The sequence below is a fragment of the Stylophora pistillata genome, chromosome 12 (assembly GCF_964205215.1).
Source record: "Stylophora pistillata chromosome 12, jaStyPist1.2, whole genome shotgun sequence".
Lineage (NCBI taxonomy): Eukaryota > Metazoa > Cnidaria > Anthozoa > Scleractinia > Pocilloporidae > Stylophora > Stylophora pistillata.
The window spans coordinates 2,801,723-2,817,500 of record NC_142530.1 but is presented as its reverse complement, the minus strand read 5'-3'; the positions used below and the strand labels follow the sequence as shown (position 1 = coordinate 2,817,500).

General features: G+C 37.7%; 3 protein-coding genes across 3 annotated transcripts in view; 2 read left to right on the top strand and 1 right to left on the bottom strand.

The window, feature by feature from the left end:
- Positions 1-7,365, bottom strand: part of LOC111323493 (dynactin subunit 2) — a 13,982-nt gene extending 6,617 nt beyond the window's left edge. Inside the window, exons 1-8 of the mRNA XM_088740637.1 lie at positions 7,218-7,365; positions 7,040-7,108; positions 6,628-6,724; positions 3,539-3,699; positions 3,131-3,190; positions 2,116-2,136; positions 1,291-1,329; positions 210-250 (exon numbers count right to left, since the gene is read on the bottom strand). Of these exons, the coding sequence (XP_088596763.1) occupies positions 210-250; positions 1,291-1,329; positions 2,116-2,136; positions 3,131-3,190; positions 3,539-3,699; positions 6,628-6,724; positions 7,040-7,108; positions 7,218-7,256 (527 nt within the window). The 5' untranslated portion in view covers positions 7,257-7,365. The remainder of the gene's footprint in view (positions 1-209; positions 251-1,290; positions 1,330-2,115; positions 2,137-3,130; positions 3,191-3,538; positions 3,700-6,627; positions 6,725-7,039; positions 7,109-7,217) is intronic.
- A 1,232-nt stretch (positions 7,366-8,597) lies between these two features.
- LOC111323471 (14-3-3 protein beta/alpha-B) lies at positions 8,598-10,869 on the top strand. The gene has a single exon (XM_022926828.2). The coding sequence runs from the start codon at positions 8,694-8,696 to the stop codon at positions 9,435-9,437; it is 744 nt and encodes a 247-aa protein (XP_022782563.1). The 5' UTR covers positions 8,598-8,693; the 3' UTR covers positions 9,438-10,869.
- A 1,663-nt stretch (positions 10,870-12,532) lies between these two features.
- On the top strand, positions 12,533-13,751 carry LOC111323472 (14-3-3 protein beta/alpha-B). The gene has a single exon (XM_022926830.2). It carries the CDS (start codon positions 12,634-12,636, stop codon positions 13,378-13,380), a length of 747 nt encoding a protein of 248 aa, XP_022782565.1. The 5' UTR covers positions 12,533-12,633; the 3' UTR covers positions 13,381-13,751.
- The last annotated feature ends 2,027 nt before the right edge of the window (positions 13,752-15,778 follow it).

Sequence of the window (15,778 nt, the reverse complement as noted above, 5' to 3'; positions counted from 1 at the left end):
CAGTTCCAGTCCTTACTCAGAAACCTGATTTGGAAGTATCCATTTAAGTCACAACCGTCATTCTTGGGACCCTTACCTGAAGCTGTTGGGTTTGAGGCCCTTGCCTGACACCCAGTGAAGCTAAATATGCAGGTCACAATGTTTTTTACTAAGTACACATGCGCAAAGCATTGCCTAACATTTATCATAAACATATCAATTTGACCTACTGTGACAACCCGGCTTGTGGTGTTGATACCACAGTCAAAGCCTGTAACAAGAAATAAAGGAAGTATTGTGAATTAAAGTTTTCCCAATTGGAGGAGTTAGTCAGCTTGAAAAGAAAGAAGTTGGCAAAATGGCCCTGGTTAGCTGCCGGGATCATAACATACACCTGCCACAATTTTAGCCAAAAGTGTGGAAAATTTTCCATGTACTGAAAGGATTTTGTTGGGTTCAATCGAGGGAAAGAACACACAGATTGGGTTTCTGAATAGCTTTAATCACAAATGAAGAAACACGTGTAAATGGTAAAGAACAGGACAGCAACAGTGATTGCTTAGTGGCCTGGCCTTTGCCTAGTGACCTAGCTTTACAAAGAAACCTCATAAAGAACTAACAAACACAACAGATTTGATTCAGTGCCAGGGGGCACTTATTCTCCTGGGGAGGCTGCTTATTCCAAAACAGGGTGCTAAATAGGTACAAGGCAATTATTTTTTTTTTGAGAAACAGAAGAATGTGTGAAACAAAGCTTTGCTGTTTATTTTTAAGGGAAAAATAGCAGAATCTGTAAAACAAATATACATTGAAAAGTCATATCAGAACAGTTGGGAATATACTCTACCAGTGCTATCATTGAAACAGAATAGGGACTCTTATCAACAAAACAAATTCTAGGGAAGCCCGTTTTTAGAGAGGGGTACTTGTTGGGACAAGGGTCCAAAATCAAAATCATTATCATAATGGTGTTTGTACTCATCTTGAACTAGCCTTACTTATGTTAATAGCTAATTTGTTATTGCTGAGCCTCCTGTGATCTGGCTGGGTTTCAAGAGACTGTTGTTTACTTCTGACGTATGCTAAAAAGGCCCTTTAATATACCAACCCAACCCAATAAATTTAAATCTCTGTTGGAAAGCTTTTATTCTGTTTTATTGAAATTACAGTTTGTTTTTTTGAGTTTTTGATTCTGTGAACACTGCAGCTATGTCTGTCGTGAGTTTTTGTACATAGTGCTGTAAAAGGATTCTCCACCCAAGATTTTATTACATTTTATTGTATTTTAGAAGAACACAAAGACCAGTGTACCTCCTTCCCAAGGACATTCACCAGATGTAAATCTTCAAGCTAAACGGTAAATGATAAACTCATGCATAAATACATAGATTGGACTTTCAGTATAATGGATTACACTTTACACCCTAACATCAGTGTGCATATTCTCCATACTGTTCTCTATACATTCCTGAGGTGCTGACAAGGAGAATTTGTTTAACAATCTAGAGCTTCTTAGACTGGTGATATCGATCACTACTTTAGGGTCAAAAGGCTGACAATAAATTGTCCTCAATATTAGAATGTCTATTACTGAAAATAGTCCTATGTTACCAGGTTTGTCCCTAATTTCAGCTGCTGGCGAAATTCAACGTATGAGTCATTAACCATCTTTGAACCTCCTACTTGCAATTTCAGACTGCTGTGTAACTTCTTAGTTATAACCATGTATTACTAAATGAAGTTTTCATCTCTGTGCAGTCCAACAGTGTATCGCACAGAACATATTTCCTTTGCAAAGGAACTCATGTTGTGATTCAAATTTTTCTATGGTTTAAAGTCTTCAAACAGTTTTGATTTTCATCAGTTTTGCCTTTTGTCCAGTCATAATTGCAAAAAAAATTATACATTAAAAAATAAAAATCACATTAGTTTCAAAAACAGTTCACAAAAATGTATCGAGCAACAAAACTAACATTCCACAGGAAAATTTGTTTATCACTTTAGGGTATCATGGAAGTGTAAGTGAGAACTTTGTTGTTTAATTCAGCACAAGCAATTTTTTTTTCGAAATATATTTCGTCAGAGTTTTACAACAGCCTAGGACAAATATGAAGAGCATATAGAAGATACCCTTACCTGTTTTTGAAGGGTTTGCACCTAACATGATAAAAAATTAAAATAAAGAATTAAAATTACTAAGTTAAACATGGTATTGAAATAAGACATCCTTTTTCTGCATGTTAGTGACAATTGTTAATATCTATGTTAAAACTATTGCCATTTAATTCAAAGCATATTCCTTTCAACCCTAACATCAGTATGCATATTCTCAATACTGTTCTCCATGCATTTCCTCCATGCTGACAAGAAGAATTTGTTTCACAATCAAATCAGTTGGTGATCATTTTTTTGGGTTCAAGTCCCAACCCAGGTTCAAATCCCACCCTGACCACTACCTGGATTTGTTTCACAATAGCTCTGAGTTCAGATCCTTGATCACACTTGTAAATAACCAACTGGTTTGCCTCCAGACAGTTGGGATTCTTAACAATATTATGTTCAATTTGAATTATTTGTTTCAGTTGTTTGCTTGGCCCCACTACAGTAAAAACCCACATACAACAACATGAGGATTAAGAACACCCAGGCTGAAATTTGGTAAAAAAGGAGCATATATACAAGAAGACATTCAGCCTGAAAATTGAAAATTGTTCTTATATATAAAAACTCTTCCTTTTCAGTTTAATAGAACAAACAGAGTCTGTAGCTTTACTGTGGTATTCCTCTAAGATCTGTGTATAAATGCTAGTAATTTCACTATATGTATAAGTCTATATGTATTTGGAATTAAAAGTCTTATTATTACAATTATTATAAGTTATGTATTTTATCATAGTTAGTTAATCCCTTACAATTTTTTAGAAATAAAAAATTAAGAACACTTGAGAACACTTTTAAGCTGATTTCACCTGAAATACCCAATATATAAGAACCCAGTCAGTCTGAACCCCAAAAATGGGTGTTCTTGTATGCTGGTTTTTACTGTAGCACTTGTGTGCTATAAACACTGTCAAGGGTAAAATAATTTTTTTTTTTTATTCTTGTGACCTTAATGTGACTGAGGAGTGATATCATAGGATGAAATACTAACCTCTTGTGCCAGAACAACTGGCGAAAGTTTATTCTCCTCTTTTTCATCTTGAACAGTGCCCTAAAACAATCAGAGAATTAAGCCAGTGGTTTAGTGCATTGTGATCAAATGTAACTCTTGGAACAAGAGGCAGAAAATGTATTTCCTTGAAAAATGAATAACATTCCTGTTTCTACCATACTTTACATCATTGACATATATAGGTTTACTTAACAGGGGCAAAAGAGACAAAATTGAAGTAATAGGGGGTTGAAAATGTCAAAGTGTAAACAATTTTGTCACCAATTTTTGGTAGAGAGGGACACCACAAGAGCTATATAATAACTAATAAGGCTTAAACTATAATCTCTGGTAAAAAAAGTCCAGTTAACTCAGCCACAGATCTCTCAGTCATAAAACCAAGCTCACCTTAATTTGCTCCAGTTCTTCTGCCAGCTCTCGTATTTCATGCTGAAGGCGGTTAAATTTATTCTGTGGTGTCTCTTTTGCTGCTCCTTCTCCTAACATTTCATATTCAGTTTTTGTAACATAGCCTTTCATTTGTTCGGGACCACACCTTCCCGAAAAATCTGAAAAAAAAAAAAAAAAAACATCTTAACAAAATTACGAATTCGAGTTCTTGTATCAGAAATATTCATCTAATCTACCTTGTCTAAATTGCTCTGTGTTTACTGTATATTGCGTTTGTGTATCAGCCTTGACTCTAATGGCAACTTCTGCTAAGGTTGTTAAAATATCAGTCATTAGCCCTAACAACAGGTAAGGTAACAAATCTAATCCTACCGAAGCGTTGACTGACATGTGTTGACTGACACGTCAGCCAACACACACCACCAACACACAAATGATGCTTCTTGTTTATTCAAGGCGAAACTAGTTGGCAACACATCCACTGGCAGTTGGTCAACAGTAATCCGACAGTTGACTGACAGTTGGTAAACAATTAGCAGATTGTTGGAAAGTAGTCCTTCTCAGGACTACTTTTACCTGAACAGTTAGATGACACTATCAACTGTTACTTCAGGATACAAACCATTCACCATAAATATAAATATGAAGCTTCAGATCAATTTATGAGTGTTTAATTCAAAATAGGCTACATTTCTGACAGGATCTAGATAATAGTTAGGTCATTATATTGTTGTGGCTGCCATGGGTGACTAGCTCTAAGCAAAGAAAAACCAAAACAATTTTAACGTGACTTTACAGTATATTCAACCTCAACAATTGCTGACACCAGTTGGTATTGATTGGAACAGTTAAAACTGCAAAGAAAATAACAAGTGAAAACCTATTTGTTACGATACTGATGAATTACTGCCTAATGGCAAAGAAGGTAATTTGGTTATATCCACTAAGTTGAAATATTGAAAATTAGCCACCGTAACGAATAAAAAAGCCAATGTTTCAAGCATTAGCCCTTTGTCAGAGCGAATGGAGGAATTGTGGGTTGTATGTGGGTTTATATGCAGAGAGTGGAGCTATGCCATTGGTAGGAACATGGCAACGAGAAAAACACGAATAAATTACTGGAGTGAAACGTTCATTGCTACCTGTGGGATTAAGAGTGCCGATTTGAAGGATCAAGAGTTTTGGTGAAGAAGCTGCCTGACGTGTGGTACGATGAAATATATAATTGTGGACTTACTGAGTAAAACTGAACAAACTACATTGAACAATACAGTTTAAATATAAGCTATGTCACGTAATGCAGCAAATGGCTTGAACCCTGGGGTAACATGTGAAAGTGTAGTGTGAAAATCCGGGCGAGTCTAATCCTGAGAAGGACTGTTGTCGGTGGTAGTGACTGACATTTCGACAACCTGTGCAGAAGTCATCACCAGAGTCAAGTAATGTAATGTAACGTAATGTTACCAAATGATGGCGCACATAAAACTTTTACTACAATTAGGCCATTTGTAAAAGAACAGTAAACAAAAGAAGAACAAGGCATTTGTGATCTACAATTATTATTTAACCTTTTACACCCTAACATCAGTATGCATATTCTCCATACTGTTCTCTCTACATTTCTTAGGGAGCTTACAAGGAGAATTTGTTTAACAATCAAGAGTTTCTTAGGTTGGTAATCATATCTTTTAATCTCATGACCTTAATGTGTAATTCTGGAGTGACACCAGGACTTGAAATTAACAGTAACCCGTTAACCAATGGTTAGTAATTTTCAACGTTTGGTTACTAAAAATGTGTCCAACTAACCCGACATGGTTAGTAAAATTTTCTAACATATTTAAACATTGGTAGACCTCAGGACAAAGAGCACGTAGACCCGACTCTCGGAGGAATACTTAGAATACTCAAGTTGTTTAATCAACTTAAACTCTTGAATGTGCTGTAGTGTACTGTTCTTGACTAATCGTGATGGTAAATGAGAGGGAAATAAAATAGGTGCATAATTATCACTGTTTTTAAGGTCACCATGCAATTTCAGCTACTCTTTAATTTGTCCTGGTCGTTATTATCAAAATGTTCAATATTTGAGATATCGTAACTTGTGAGCTTGGATACCAAACTTTATAATTTGGTTAGTAAAAAAGATGTCTACCAACCCAAACGGTTAGTGATCTAAAAATTAAATTCGAGCCCTGGACACTATAAGGAGAAATTAGATGCTGGTCACTCATAATTCAAAGAGTTAAGAGAGTATCAGCTCTACTTTGTTACAGTCATTGCTTGACACATGTTTAATATCATTTTATGTCATAATAATTTGGCTCTAGTTTGAGACTTGTAATTTTTGCAACTTCAAGGGAAAAGCGAGTTGTTGAAATCACTGTGTAGTAACTTACTCAATTGGAATTGCGAATGTCATTACAGTTTGAAAAGATCACTTTGTTCATGTCTTATCATTTTCTGCAGTCCTCTTGTCAATTGTTTAACACTTTAACTCCCTGAAGTGACTAACATGTAACTTCTCCTTATAATATCCATACATTATCCAACAAACAGGTAATGAGAATACTCAAACCAAGTAAGTAATTTTATTTAACCACCTATCGCATATGAGCGATAGCTCGTTTAAATGCAAATGTGGAAACCCACCCATCCCACCCCAGGGGAGGACATCCATCACACAGTAATCCCGTGCATGGGAAATTAATGTCTCCTACCCCTAACCCTGCAGGAGATGGGACCTCCATACTCGTCGCTATCCGAGAAGACTAGAATATCTAACCATTTCTTGATGTTATAGAAAGGTAGCATATTCTTCTCAATTAATTTAAGACCTTGAGTGTTGGTCCGGCCGGGGCTCAAACCCTCGACCTCCCGCACAACAGTCCAGTGCTCTATCCATTGAGCTAACTGTGGAAGTTGTTATCTTGATCTAACACCAAATTCTCTAAGCTAACTAAAAAGGAAATATGTAGCAGCTAGAGGGGAGGATCAACAATCAGGTCTTGGGAGTTGAAAGTGGTTAAAACATATATTTGGTTGGTTTAATCAAGATCATTAATCAAATTCAAACTTCCACTTACCAGCATTCCCTGGGTCTAAATATTTTCCACTAAATTTCTCGAATGCTTCTTTAGCGTCAATTTTTAACAAATGAATACTTTCGTCTCCATTCTGGGCCTGAAGAATTGTACAAAACAATAAGAGATGAAGTAAAACAATTTTTAAACAACTTTTCCTTGTTTATTTTTTCCCTTCCAGATTTGAATTGACCTTTTTTTTTTCTAAAGTAACGGCGCATTCGAAGGGTAGGGCAAAAATATACAAAAACTGATATTATAGAATGCGCTTTCGTTGAGAGGGACTTTAAATTGCAGCATTTTAAGATATTCAAGCTTAAGTACATGTAATGAGCATTAAGAATTGCGGGAAACTGAATAATAACTTTTGATTCTCCTCCAGTCAAAAAAAATTTTTTTTGACAAAGTACTTTACCGCATAGTCACCCTCTTGGTCAGCTTTTTCTGTAACATCGGGAGTTTCATAAACATCTGGCTGATTGTCCTAAAAATGAAGAGAAAAAGGGAAGAAAATATGACAAAAATCTACAGGGGACTGAAAATGGACGTTGGAAACATAACAACAAAACATTTAAGTTAAAAGGGATACTTACAATGCCAGGTAGTTCAGAATATCTGCTTCGAGCAGCCATGTTTGTAAATCTCCCTCACTACTTAGTAGCCTCTCCTTTATATCTATCGCTGAGTAAATGTTAGGTTGGGAAGCCTGTGTACCCTTCGGTGGCGAAGGGTTTAACCTGACGCTTGATAAATCGATAAGAAAGATAATATGTGATGCGTGAATTTTATAGAAAGACGAGCGTGATCCGTGAATTTATAAAACAGTGTGAAAACCTCAAAGTTTTCCTGAAACCTAGTCGAACGTGGGGAGGAGCGTTTCGTGACGAGTCTGAGCTAAGAAAGGCTGGGAAAGAGACTACCTGAAACCTTGTACAAAAGAGAAGAAATTTGAAGTCTTCCCTTTTTTTTTATGCGTGAAACGTGAATTTTTTTTCTGCGGGTGAAAGGAGATCAGGGCCCTCCTTTGCTGTCCTCGGCAAAGTGAAGCGTGAGAGGGGCGAGTAAAAGAAGGGCATGGCATGGCAAGAGGATGACGCGTTTGCCGTTGTTAGCAAACGACTCCGATTTGCATTTTTTTTTTTTTTTTTTTTTCGTCCTTTCGCTTATTTCGCAAACATCATTTTTCGCGTACCCCGCTTGTTCGTGCATGGATTCGAAATTTAAGCGCTTTTGTACTCAACTGAAGCTGGGAAATTTTGCCGGAGTTTTCATCTACGCAATGACATTTTTGGTGCTTTAGAGGCAAAAACATTTTTGCAGTTCGGAGTACCCGAAAGTTAAACTCAGAAAAATTTTCTGGCAGAAAAGCAACACTAAGGGGAAAAAAATTACAACTTGATTTCTCAGTTATTCGCGGCACATACTTGTTCTTTTCATTAACATTTCACTAAAATCCTATCAAATCTTTGAAGGACATGCAAAGCGGGGTTTTATTTTCCGATATCATTTCCTCTCTGAGCACTTTTAACTCAACTAAAGTGAGAAGAGAAAAGTCTATGCTTTCCAGAACTTACGATAGCTCCGGCTGGCGACTGATTCGGAAAGTCTTCGGCGCGCCGTCGAATAACTCCGAGAATCTTGGAACTGTTCGTCAGTCGTCAGGTACATAAGGATCTTTTATACTATGTAATAAACAAAATTTTTTAGCCACGGGTTAAAAAAGAGTTGGTGGGTGCAGCTATGAAAATAGAGTGAATAAATAAGTCTCCATCTGATTTTTAACACTAGAGCCGATTAAAGCATACATGGAAAGGAAGAACAAAGCAGAATAATTGATCAAGTAATTATAGAGAGAAAGGAACGAAAAAGCAAGTTTTTCGCAATGACGTCATGCCTACCACTTCCCGGTTAAAAAATTTCCCGGATGCCAACTAAGACCATGATTGGTCAAAAATCGTTCATTAACAAGCAGAAGGAAGACAGCTCCCATCGAACGGAAAAGCGTCCATCTGCTTGTAAAAGGTTTGGAGTGTGCTTATAGTAGTTATTGTTACTGTGAATTGGACGCCATGTCGAGCCCTGCCGATTTAGTTGCGATGGCTAAGCTGGCCGAACAAGCTGAGCGCTATGATGATATGGTTGAACATATGACAAAATTAGTAGAATCAACCAAAGAGGTCCTTTCTGACGAACAGAGAAATCTACTTTCAGTGGCTTATAAGAACGTGGTGGGTGCAAGAAGGTCCGCCTGGCGAATTATTTCGAGCTTAGAGGGTAAAGAAGGACATGACGAATCTAAAAGGGAACTTTCGAAGAGTTATCGACAGACCGTGGAAAGTGAACTGAAGGAAAAGTGCAACGAAGTCCTAAAACTGATCAAAAATCTTCTGGCTGTGGCGGAAAATGCTACCGGCCAAGAAGAAGCAAAAGTGTTCTACTACAAGATGCAGGGAGATTACTATCGGTACCTCGTGGAAATTGAGCCACCTGATTCAGATAATAGGAAGAGGCTGAGCGAAGAATCTAAAAAAGCTTACGAAAAAGCTAATGAGGAGAGTAAAAGTTATTTGTCAGAAACGAATCCCATCCGCCTTGGATTGGCGCTTAACTTCTCTGTGTTCTACTACGAGATCGAGAACGACTCCTCGAAGGCATGCGAGCTGGCAAAAACGGCCTTCGACGATGCGATAGCTAAACTGGATGAAGTAAAAGAAGATTCTTACAAAGACAGCACCCTGATAATGCAACTTCTCCGCGATAACCTAACACTGTGGCAGGCAGAAGAAGAAGCGGAACAACAAGGAGACGATTGATAAAGGAGTTTGCAATTTTTTGTGTACTTAGTCTAAAATCTCAGCGCTGAAAATGACTGAGTGGTTTTCGCTGGAAAGAATATTCACTTACTAATTAAGAGTCGATAGAAGCGGCAACGGAAATCAATACTTTTGCTTATTGATCTTCTCCAGACAAGTTCCTTTTCTAAGGTTCAGATGTTATTTTGATTTGGTGTAGCCCAAGATAGATCTCGGTCTGTTTTCAAAGCTTTTACATTATTAATGGTAAATGCCACCTCAACTCCTGCAAAGACAGCAATGCGTAAAGCATACGTCAAGAAAGCAACGTTCTTCTAATGTACAATGTTATCTTCTTTGCATAGAGCATTGGAAAAAAGAATACTGTTACGTTAATTTACAGTCAATTAGCATCCAGTATTCTTGTTTGGTAGCCCCAGTCCGTCATCTCCGATGCTGACTACAGAACGCGAACGTAGCAGAGAATGAAGTTATTATAGATTAATTAAAGCGTGACTCTTAAAAGTTTTATGGTATATCACTAGGAAGCACTAGGTAATGGTAGATTATAATTAAAGTGAAATCTTGTACTTGTTTAGATCATGACAATTAATTCTTGCCTTGAGCTCGTAGTTGATAGAATTACATTATTACTTAACGGTTGGATATTTTTTCCTTGGTGAGAGTAATAACTAAGGGTAAATGAATATTTTTTCCAGTAGTTTTTCTCTTTTTTTTTTTTTTATGAAACTGTGGACTGCTATGGCTAGGTGATTAACTAGCTGGAACAGTGAAGTTGTTCCATATGAATTTTGTGTAATCTTGAGAATTGTTAACCCTCTCCTCCTGAGAGATTCATGCAAAATGGTTTGAATCTGCTAAGTTTTTTTTTTTTTTTTTTTTTCATTTGGGTACTGGTCAACATAAAGAATGTTAGCAGGAACTTCCTGTTTTTTCTCAGAGAAAGAGAAACTAGCATGGCTGTCAATAATCATATTTTTGTAAGCAGCAAAGAGACATGTCTTCATGTCGTTGCACATGGATATTTAAGAGGAACAGTCGTGTTTGGTAGAGCTGTTTGGTTACATTCTTCTGGCCTATTAATTAGGCATGTCAGTCCAAGGAGGACAGAGTTAACTGGACTGTTCACAAATCTTCCCTTTGCCATTGTTAATATGATTTTTCAGGTATTGATTCATACCAGGGCCTTCCAGTGTTTCTTTTTTTTTTTTAGGCCACTGATAATTAGAGTTGAAATTTTGTTCACTGATCTGTAATTTCTGAAAATGTGACAGCCATCATCAGTAACGGTGTGGCTGTGATTGATATGAGGATAATCACTCTGATACCTCTTTTTGTTTGAATATTAAATGTGAGATAATTGCTAAAGAATTAATTATGTAATTTAGGTAGCATTAATAGGAATCATATTAAACATTGTGTGTTCCAATGGCATGTTAGCAGTGTCCTTGTTTACAGTTTGTCCCATCCCTCAATAATTTTCTTTCCCATGTTGCATTTATAGAAACATGACCAAATCAGATATATCATACTTGGAAATTTGAGCATTATACTTTTGAGTGTTGCCCCCTGAAGACATGCAGTGTGCTCACAAGTTTGCATTATGGGTCATTTACTAACCAAACCGCCTCCCAGTTAGTTCAATTGGTAGAGCGCCCGACTATTGTGTGGGAGGTCGTGAGTTCAAATCTGGCCAGACCAACACTCAGGGTCTTTAAATAACTGAGAAGAAAGTGCTGCCTTTATAATAATATCTGCAAGTGGTTAGACTTTCTAGTCTTCTCGGATAGGGACAATAAATGGAGGTCCCGTCTCACAAGCCCTTGTATGTGATAAAAAAAAATTTGTGGGACATTAAAGAACCCACACACTGTTCGAAAAGAGTAGGCCAAACATAGTTATCGCTTGTTGAGTACATGAGGTTAACCAGGCCTTCAAATTAAGTAACCTAGCCTTGGGAAATTACAGAAAAGTTCTAGAAATTGCATTTGAGACCTATATGCTGAAAATGACCTTTAAAACTCCACTAGTACTAGATAGGCAGTTAAGTTTGTTAAATTTGTTTCATTATGCGGGCATTATACTTGATGCTCTGACTATGACATCATGCCCAATCATATGCCAGTATAACTTACCTAAGCCCAACCATAGAAGTGGAGAATAGTGCATGTTGACTTTGATGCCCCGATTTAAACTAAAGCATGGATCAGTTTAAAGCTTCAACATTCTATTATCCATCCCACCCACATGAGCATTTGATTGTTGTCAGGGGGTAGGGAATTTAAAACCTTACCTGGATGGGGTAGGGAATTTGGACCAGTGGAATATGCATGTTCTAATTTTAATTATGTAGGAGTTGAAAGGTGAAGGATCTGCTTTTGTGAGCAATGGTTTAGAATAAAATTTTTCATAGCAGAATGATGCTTACAAGTGTAAAACCCAATGGTGGCCCCAGTTTTGAGACTTTGCTGAATTCCACAACATTTCTTGATCACACAAAGGATTGTTCAATATTTTTCTTTATTCTCATCACATGTTGCCATGGGATTGTATTGATAATGTAAGGAGAAATTCTGTCTTGGTCACTCATTGGAGTTAAAGGTTGACTGACTCAACCCTGATGTAAATGTTTGCAATATATCCTTTTTTTTTTATTTAGGGAAATAAAACCTGGATTTACTTGGCTTTGAAATGGTTCTTCAAATATATTGAGGACACCCCATGCGAGGACAACACGCGAGGCTGTTTGGAAAGTTGGGCGATCGTCACACGCGTGTGACGCGCGAGTGTGACTCCAGCGTGCATGGACACTGCGAAAAAACCTGGCGATAAATTTACAAGGTGAAGAAAGGAGGGAGAAAGGAAGTTGGTAAATCGAAGGACATGTTTTTGGTTAATTGCTGTGCATTTTGATCATTTATCATTAAATTTTCCGTATCGCCTGTGGATATTATGCAGTTCTTGTTCATTTTCACGGGGTTCACAGTTCTATTTAGCGTCCAACACCCTTTCCACGCATTCCTGGTTAAGAAACCTCCCGGATGTCGTTGGCGATGTTGATTGGTAGAAATCACGCAAAACTTCAACTAAGACACGTGACTAAGGAAGAGAAGGCAGCTCCCTGCAGCGTCCATTGAAATTTGTTTGAGAGCTTTCATTTTGGGTGGGTTGTAGCTTTTTATACTGTGAAGTCGCGATGAATCAGGTAGACGAAAATATTTACCGGGCAAAAATAGCAGAGCAAGCCGAGCGTTATGAAGATATGGTGGCGGCAATGAAAAAAGTGGTGGAGGAAATGGGAGACAGGGAGCTTAATCACGAGGAGAGAAATCTGCTGTCGGTTGCTTACAAGAACGTGGTCGGCGCAAAGCGCTCTGCTTGGCGAATTATTTCAAGCGTAGAGTTGAAATCGGAGAACGAAAACGATGAGAAAAAACAATATGCCGAAGAGTACCGAGAGAAGATTGAAAGCGAATTGAGAAAAATGTGCAATGAAGTTCTAGAGTTGATCGATAAATACCTTCTTCCCAAGGAAGAAAAAGGAACTAGTGGAGCACAATTAGAGGCGAATGTGTTTTACCTGAAGATGAAGGGCGATTACTATCGCTACGTGGTTGAGATTGAAAAAGGTGATGAGAAGGCTAAAGTTGGGGAAAAATCGAACGACGCTTACAAGAAAGCCCAAGATAAGGCTAAGGAGGGCTTGCCCCCTACTCACCCGATACGGCTTGGCTTGGCGCTGAATTACTCGGTGTTCCACTACGAAATCAAAAACGACTCTGAAGAAGCCTGTAAGCTGGCAAAAAGCGCATTCGATGAGGCGATAGCAGAACTAGACAGTGTAGAAGAAGACAGTTACAAAGACAGCACGTTGATAATGCAACTCCTTCGTGACAATTTAACATTGTGGCAGTCGGAAAACGAGGATAAAGACGGAGAATGAAATCGTTTCAATTTGTCAGTGCAAGTCCGCTCTTTATACCTTTAACTAAACGACAAGGTGATTATCTGTGTATTACAGGACAGGAGATCGTGATAGAGACATATTCTTTCAAATTCTAGTCGAAGGGACGATGGACGATTTAGAAGTAGCATAGGCTGTTACTTATTTACCTTTTCCTCTGTACATTGTTGGTTGAATTTCAGTTATACTTCACAAGCAGTTGAACTATGCGATGATAAACACGTATTTGTATTTAAATAGGTAGGCGATTCGAAACCGTCCAGAGAAATTGAAGTGTGTAAATCAGTTCCTAACGAGATATGATAGGATGTTGTGTATGGAACTGAATTAAAGTTTGTTTACTGCGTCAACAGGCGTTAGGTTGTTATTTCAGTTCAAGCTAGTGCACAAAGTAATAGATTTATCGGGAAGGACCTTTGAAATCACTTTTGTGTAAACATACCAAGATACATTATTTCTTAGCTCTTTCTCTTTTGAAGATTGCGAAATAGTAAGCTGCCAAACTGGATCTCGGTGTGTTGGTTTGCAATTCGTTCCTAAAGCTTTTGGCCATGTTGCCGATTACATTTGGTTTTATATTTCCCCTTGTCAACGTCGACGTTTGAATTTTCTCCAAACTAGTACAGCAACAGGAGTATGTAATTTCTAAATGTGAGACTTTTTCGCCGGCTTACGCTCGGAATCGGCGATCTTGGGTTCCATGAAACGACAACAACATGGTAAACGAGATGATTACAATTTAAGACCATTCTGTGTAGGAAAGTAAGTGACGGCAAAATACCATGGCAAATTCAAATTTCTCTTCGAACCACTTGTAAGCAGAGTCATTTTCCGAAAATTATTCCAGTTTTGATGAAATGGTCATAGTTTTATGATTTGAATTTGCAAACTAGCCCATATTGCAATGAAACCTTTTCAATATTACCAAACATGATTGATTTGTCACTAAAGCCCCAATTGGGTGATTACAGTTACCAGATGGTGTGGTGAATTAAAAAAAAAAAATACTCAGTCCTGAGAATTAATTAGATCCCTTCTGCAGCTGAGGTCAAGTGGTTATTGCACAAGACTGCATGTTCCTGTTTCCTTGTAACCTTGGTGTAAGTTCTTGGAATTTATTGTGTTCACCTTAATCAGAAATTTGGGTAAAAGTTTCTCCTCACTGCATAAACTTTTAAACTCCTCAGATCTGATTGTGAATTCTCCCTCTCTAGCTGCCTCGCATTTTCTTGTAAATTAGTAACAAGAATTTTGTATGACACCAAGATAACAATTTCAACCTATTACATACAGTATTCTCATTACTTGTCTGGATATGAAAGGGAGAAGTTACATGTTAATTATTTCTAGGAGTTCAAGCAAAAGTATTTGAACTCTAAATTCAGTCTAGAGGATGTGGTATTGGATCAACTTGTCTGCTTGATAGCAGGGCTCCCACGCGCACAAAGCGAACATGTGGCAGGGCCTCATACCCATGAAATATGGTCAACCTCTTTTCGTTTGGTTGTCAACTGACCAAGCATACTTACGTATATACGTGCCTTCAGATTGTACGGGTAGGGTAGGGGAGACTATCAAAATGAAGGGAGGGGTGACTTAAGCGAGTCTTGGCAAATGCACATCTGTTATGTTGTCATTAATATTACGAACTTGGGAGCTCCGCTTTTAGGCTTGGCTAAATCTATATATAATTGTTTTGATATTGTTAGGAGAAATTCTGTCTTGGTCACTCATGAGAGTTGAGGGATTAACATTGTCGAGATCTTGGGAGTGTCGAGGGAATATTTTACTTGATACATGTCCAGGGTCTGCCATTCTTGGAAACCAACTACTGCAGAGCTCTCAAGTCTCGTGCATTGAGCACGAGACTCAAAGACAAATTCAGTCATGATCTGGAGTAGAAAAAAACTCTAGCCATTAAATTGGCTGTGGAAGTCACCAATTTGACAACCTGGGTCTTAATTTGAAGTTGACAATATCATGCAAAAACCTACTTCAATATTTGTTTTATTATATTTATCATTCACAACAATCTGCAGAAGAAACACTTCGCAGACAAGGGGCATACTTTGAATGCAATTTCTACAGCGGTTATTGCATTTATCATGTCAATGTCACATGGTGCTCTTGACTTGTCTAGCAAACAGCTTTCTTGTAAAAATGAGTTTGTTTACCGGTAAATGCATGATGGATAATTGACCTCAAAGGATAATTCTATTGGTTTTGGTAAAATGCATTTCTTCAGAAACAAGAAACAGTAGAAACCAGCTAACTCACACTTCCTCCCTGAAAAAAGCAAGCTCTATTTAATGGGGATTCCTGTGATTGCTGTTGAATTTCAAGATTGGTGAATTAGTTATGTTCTGACACTTTGAGG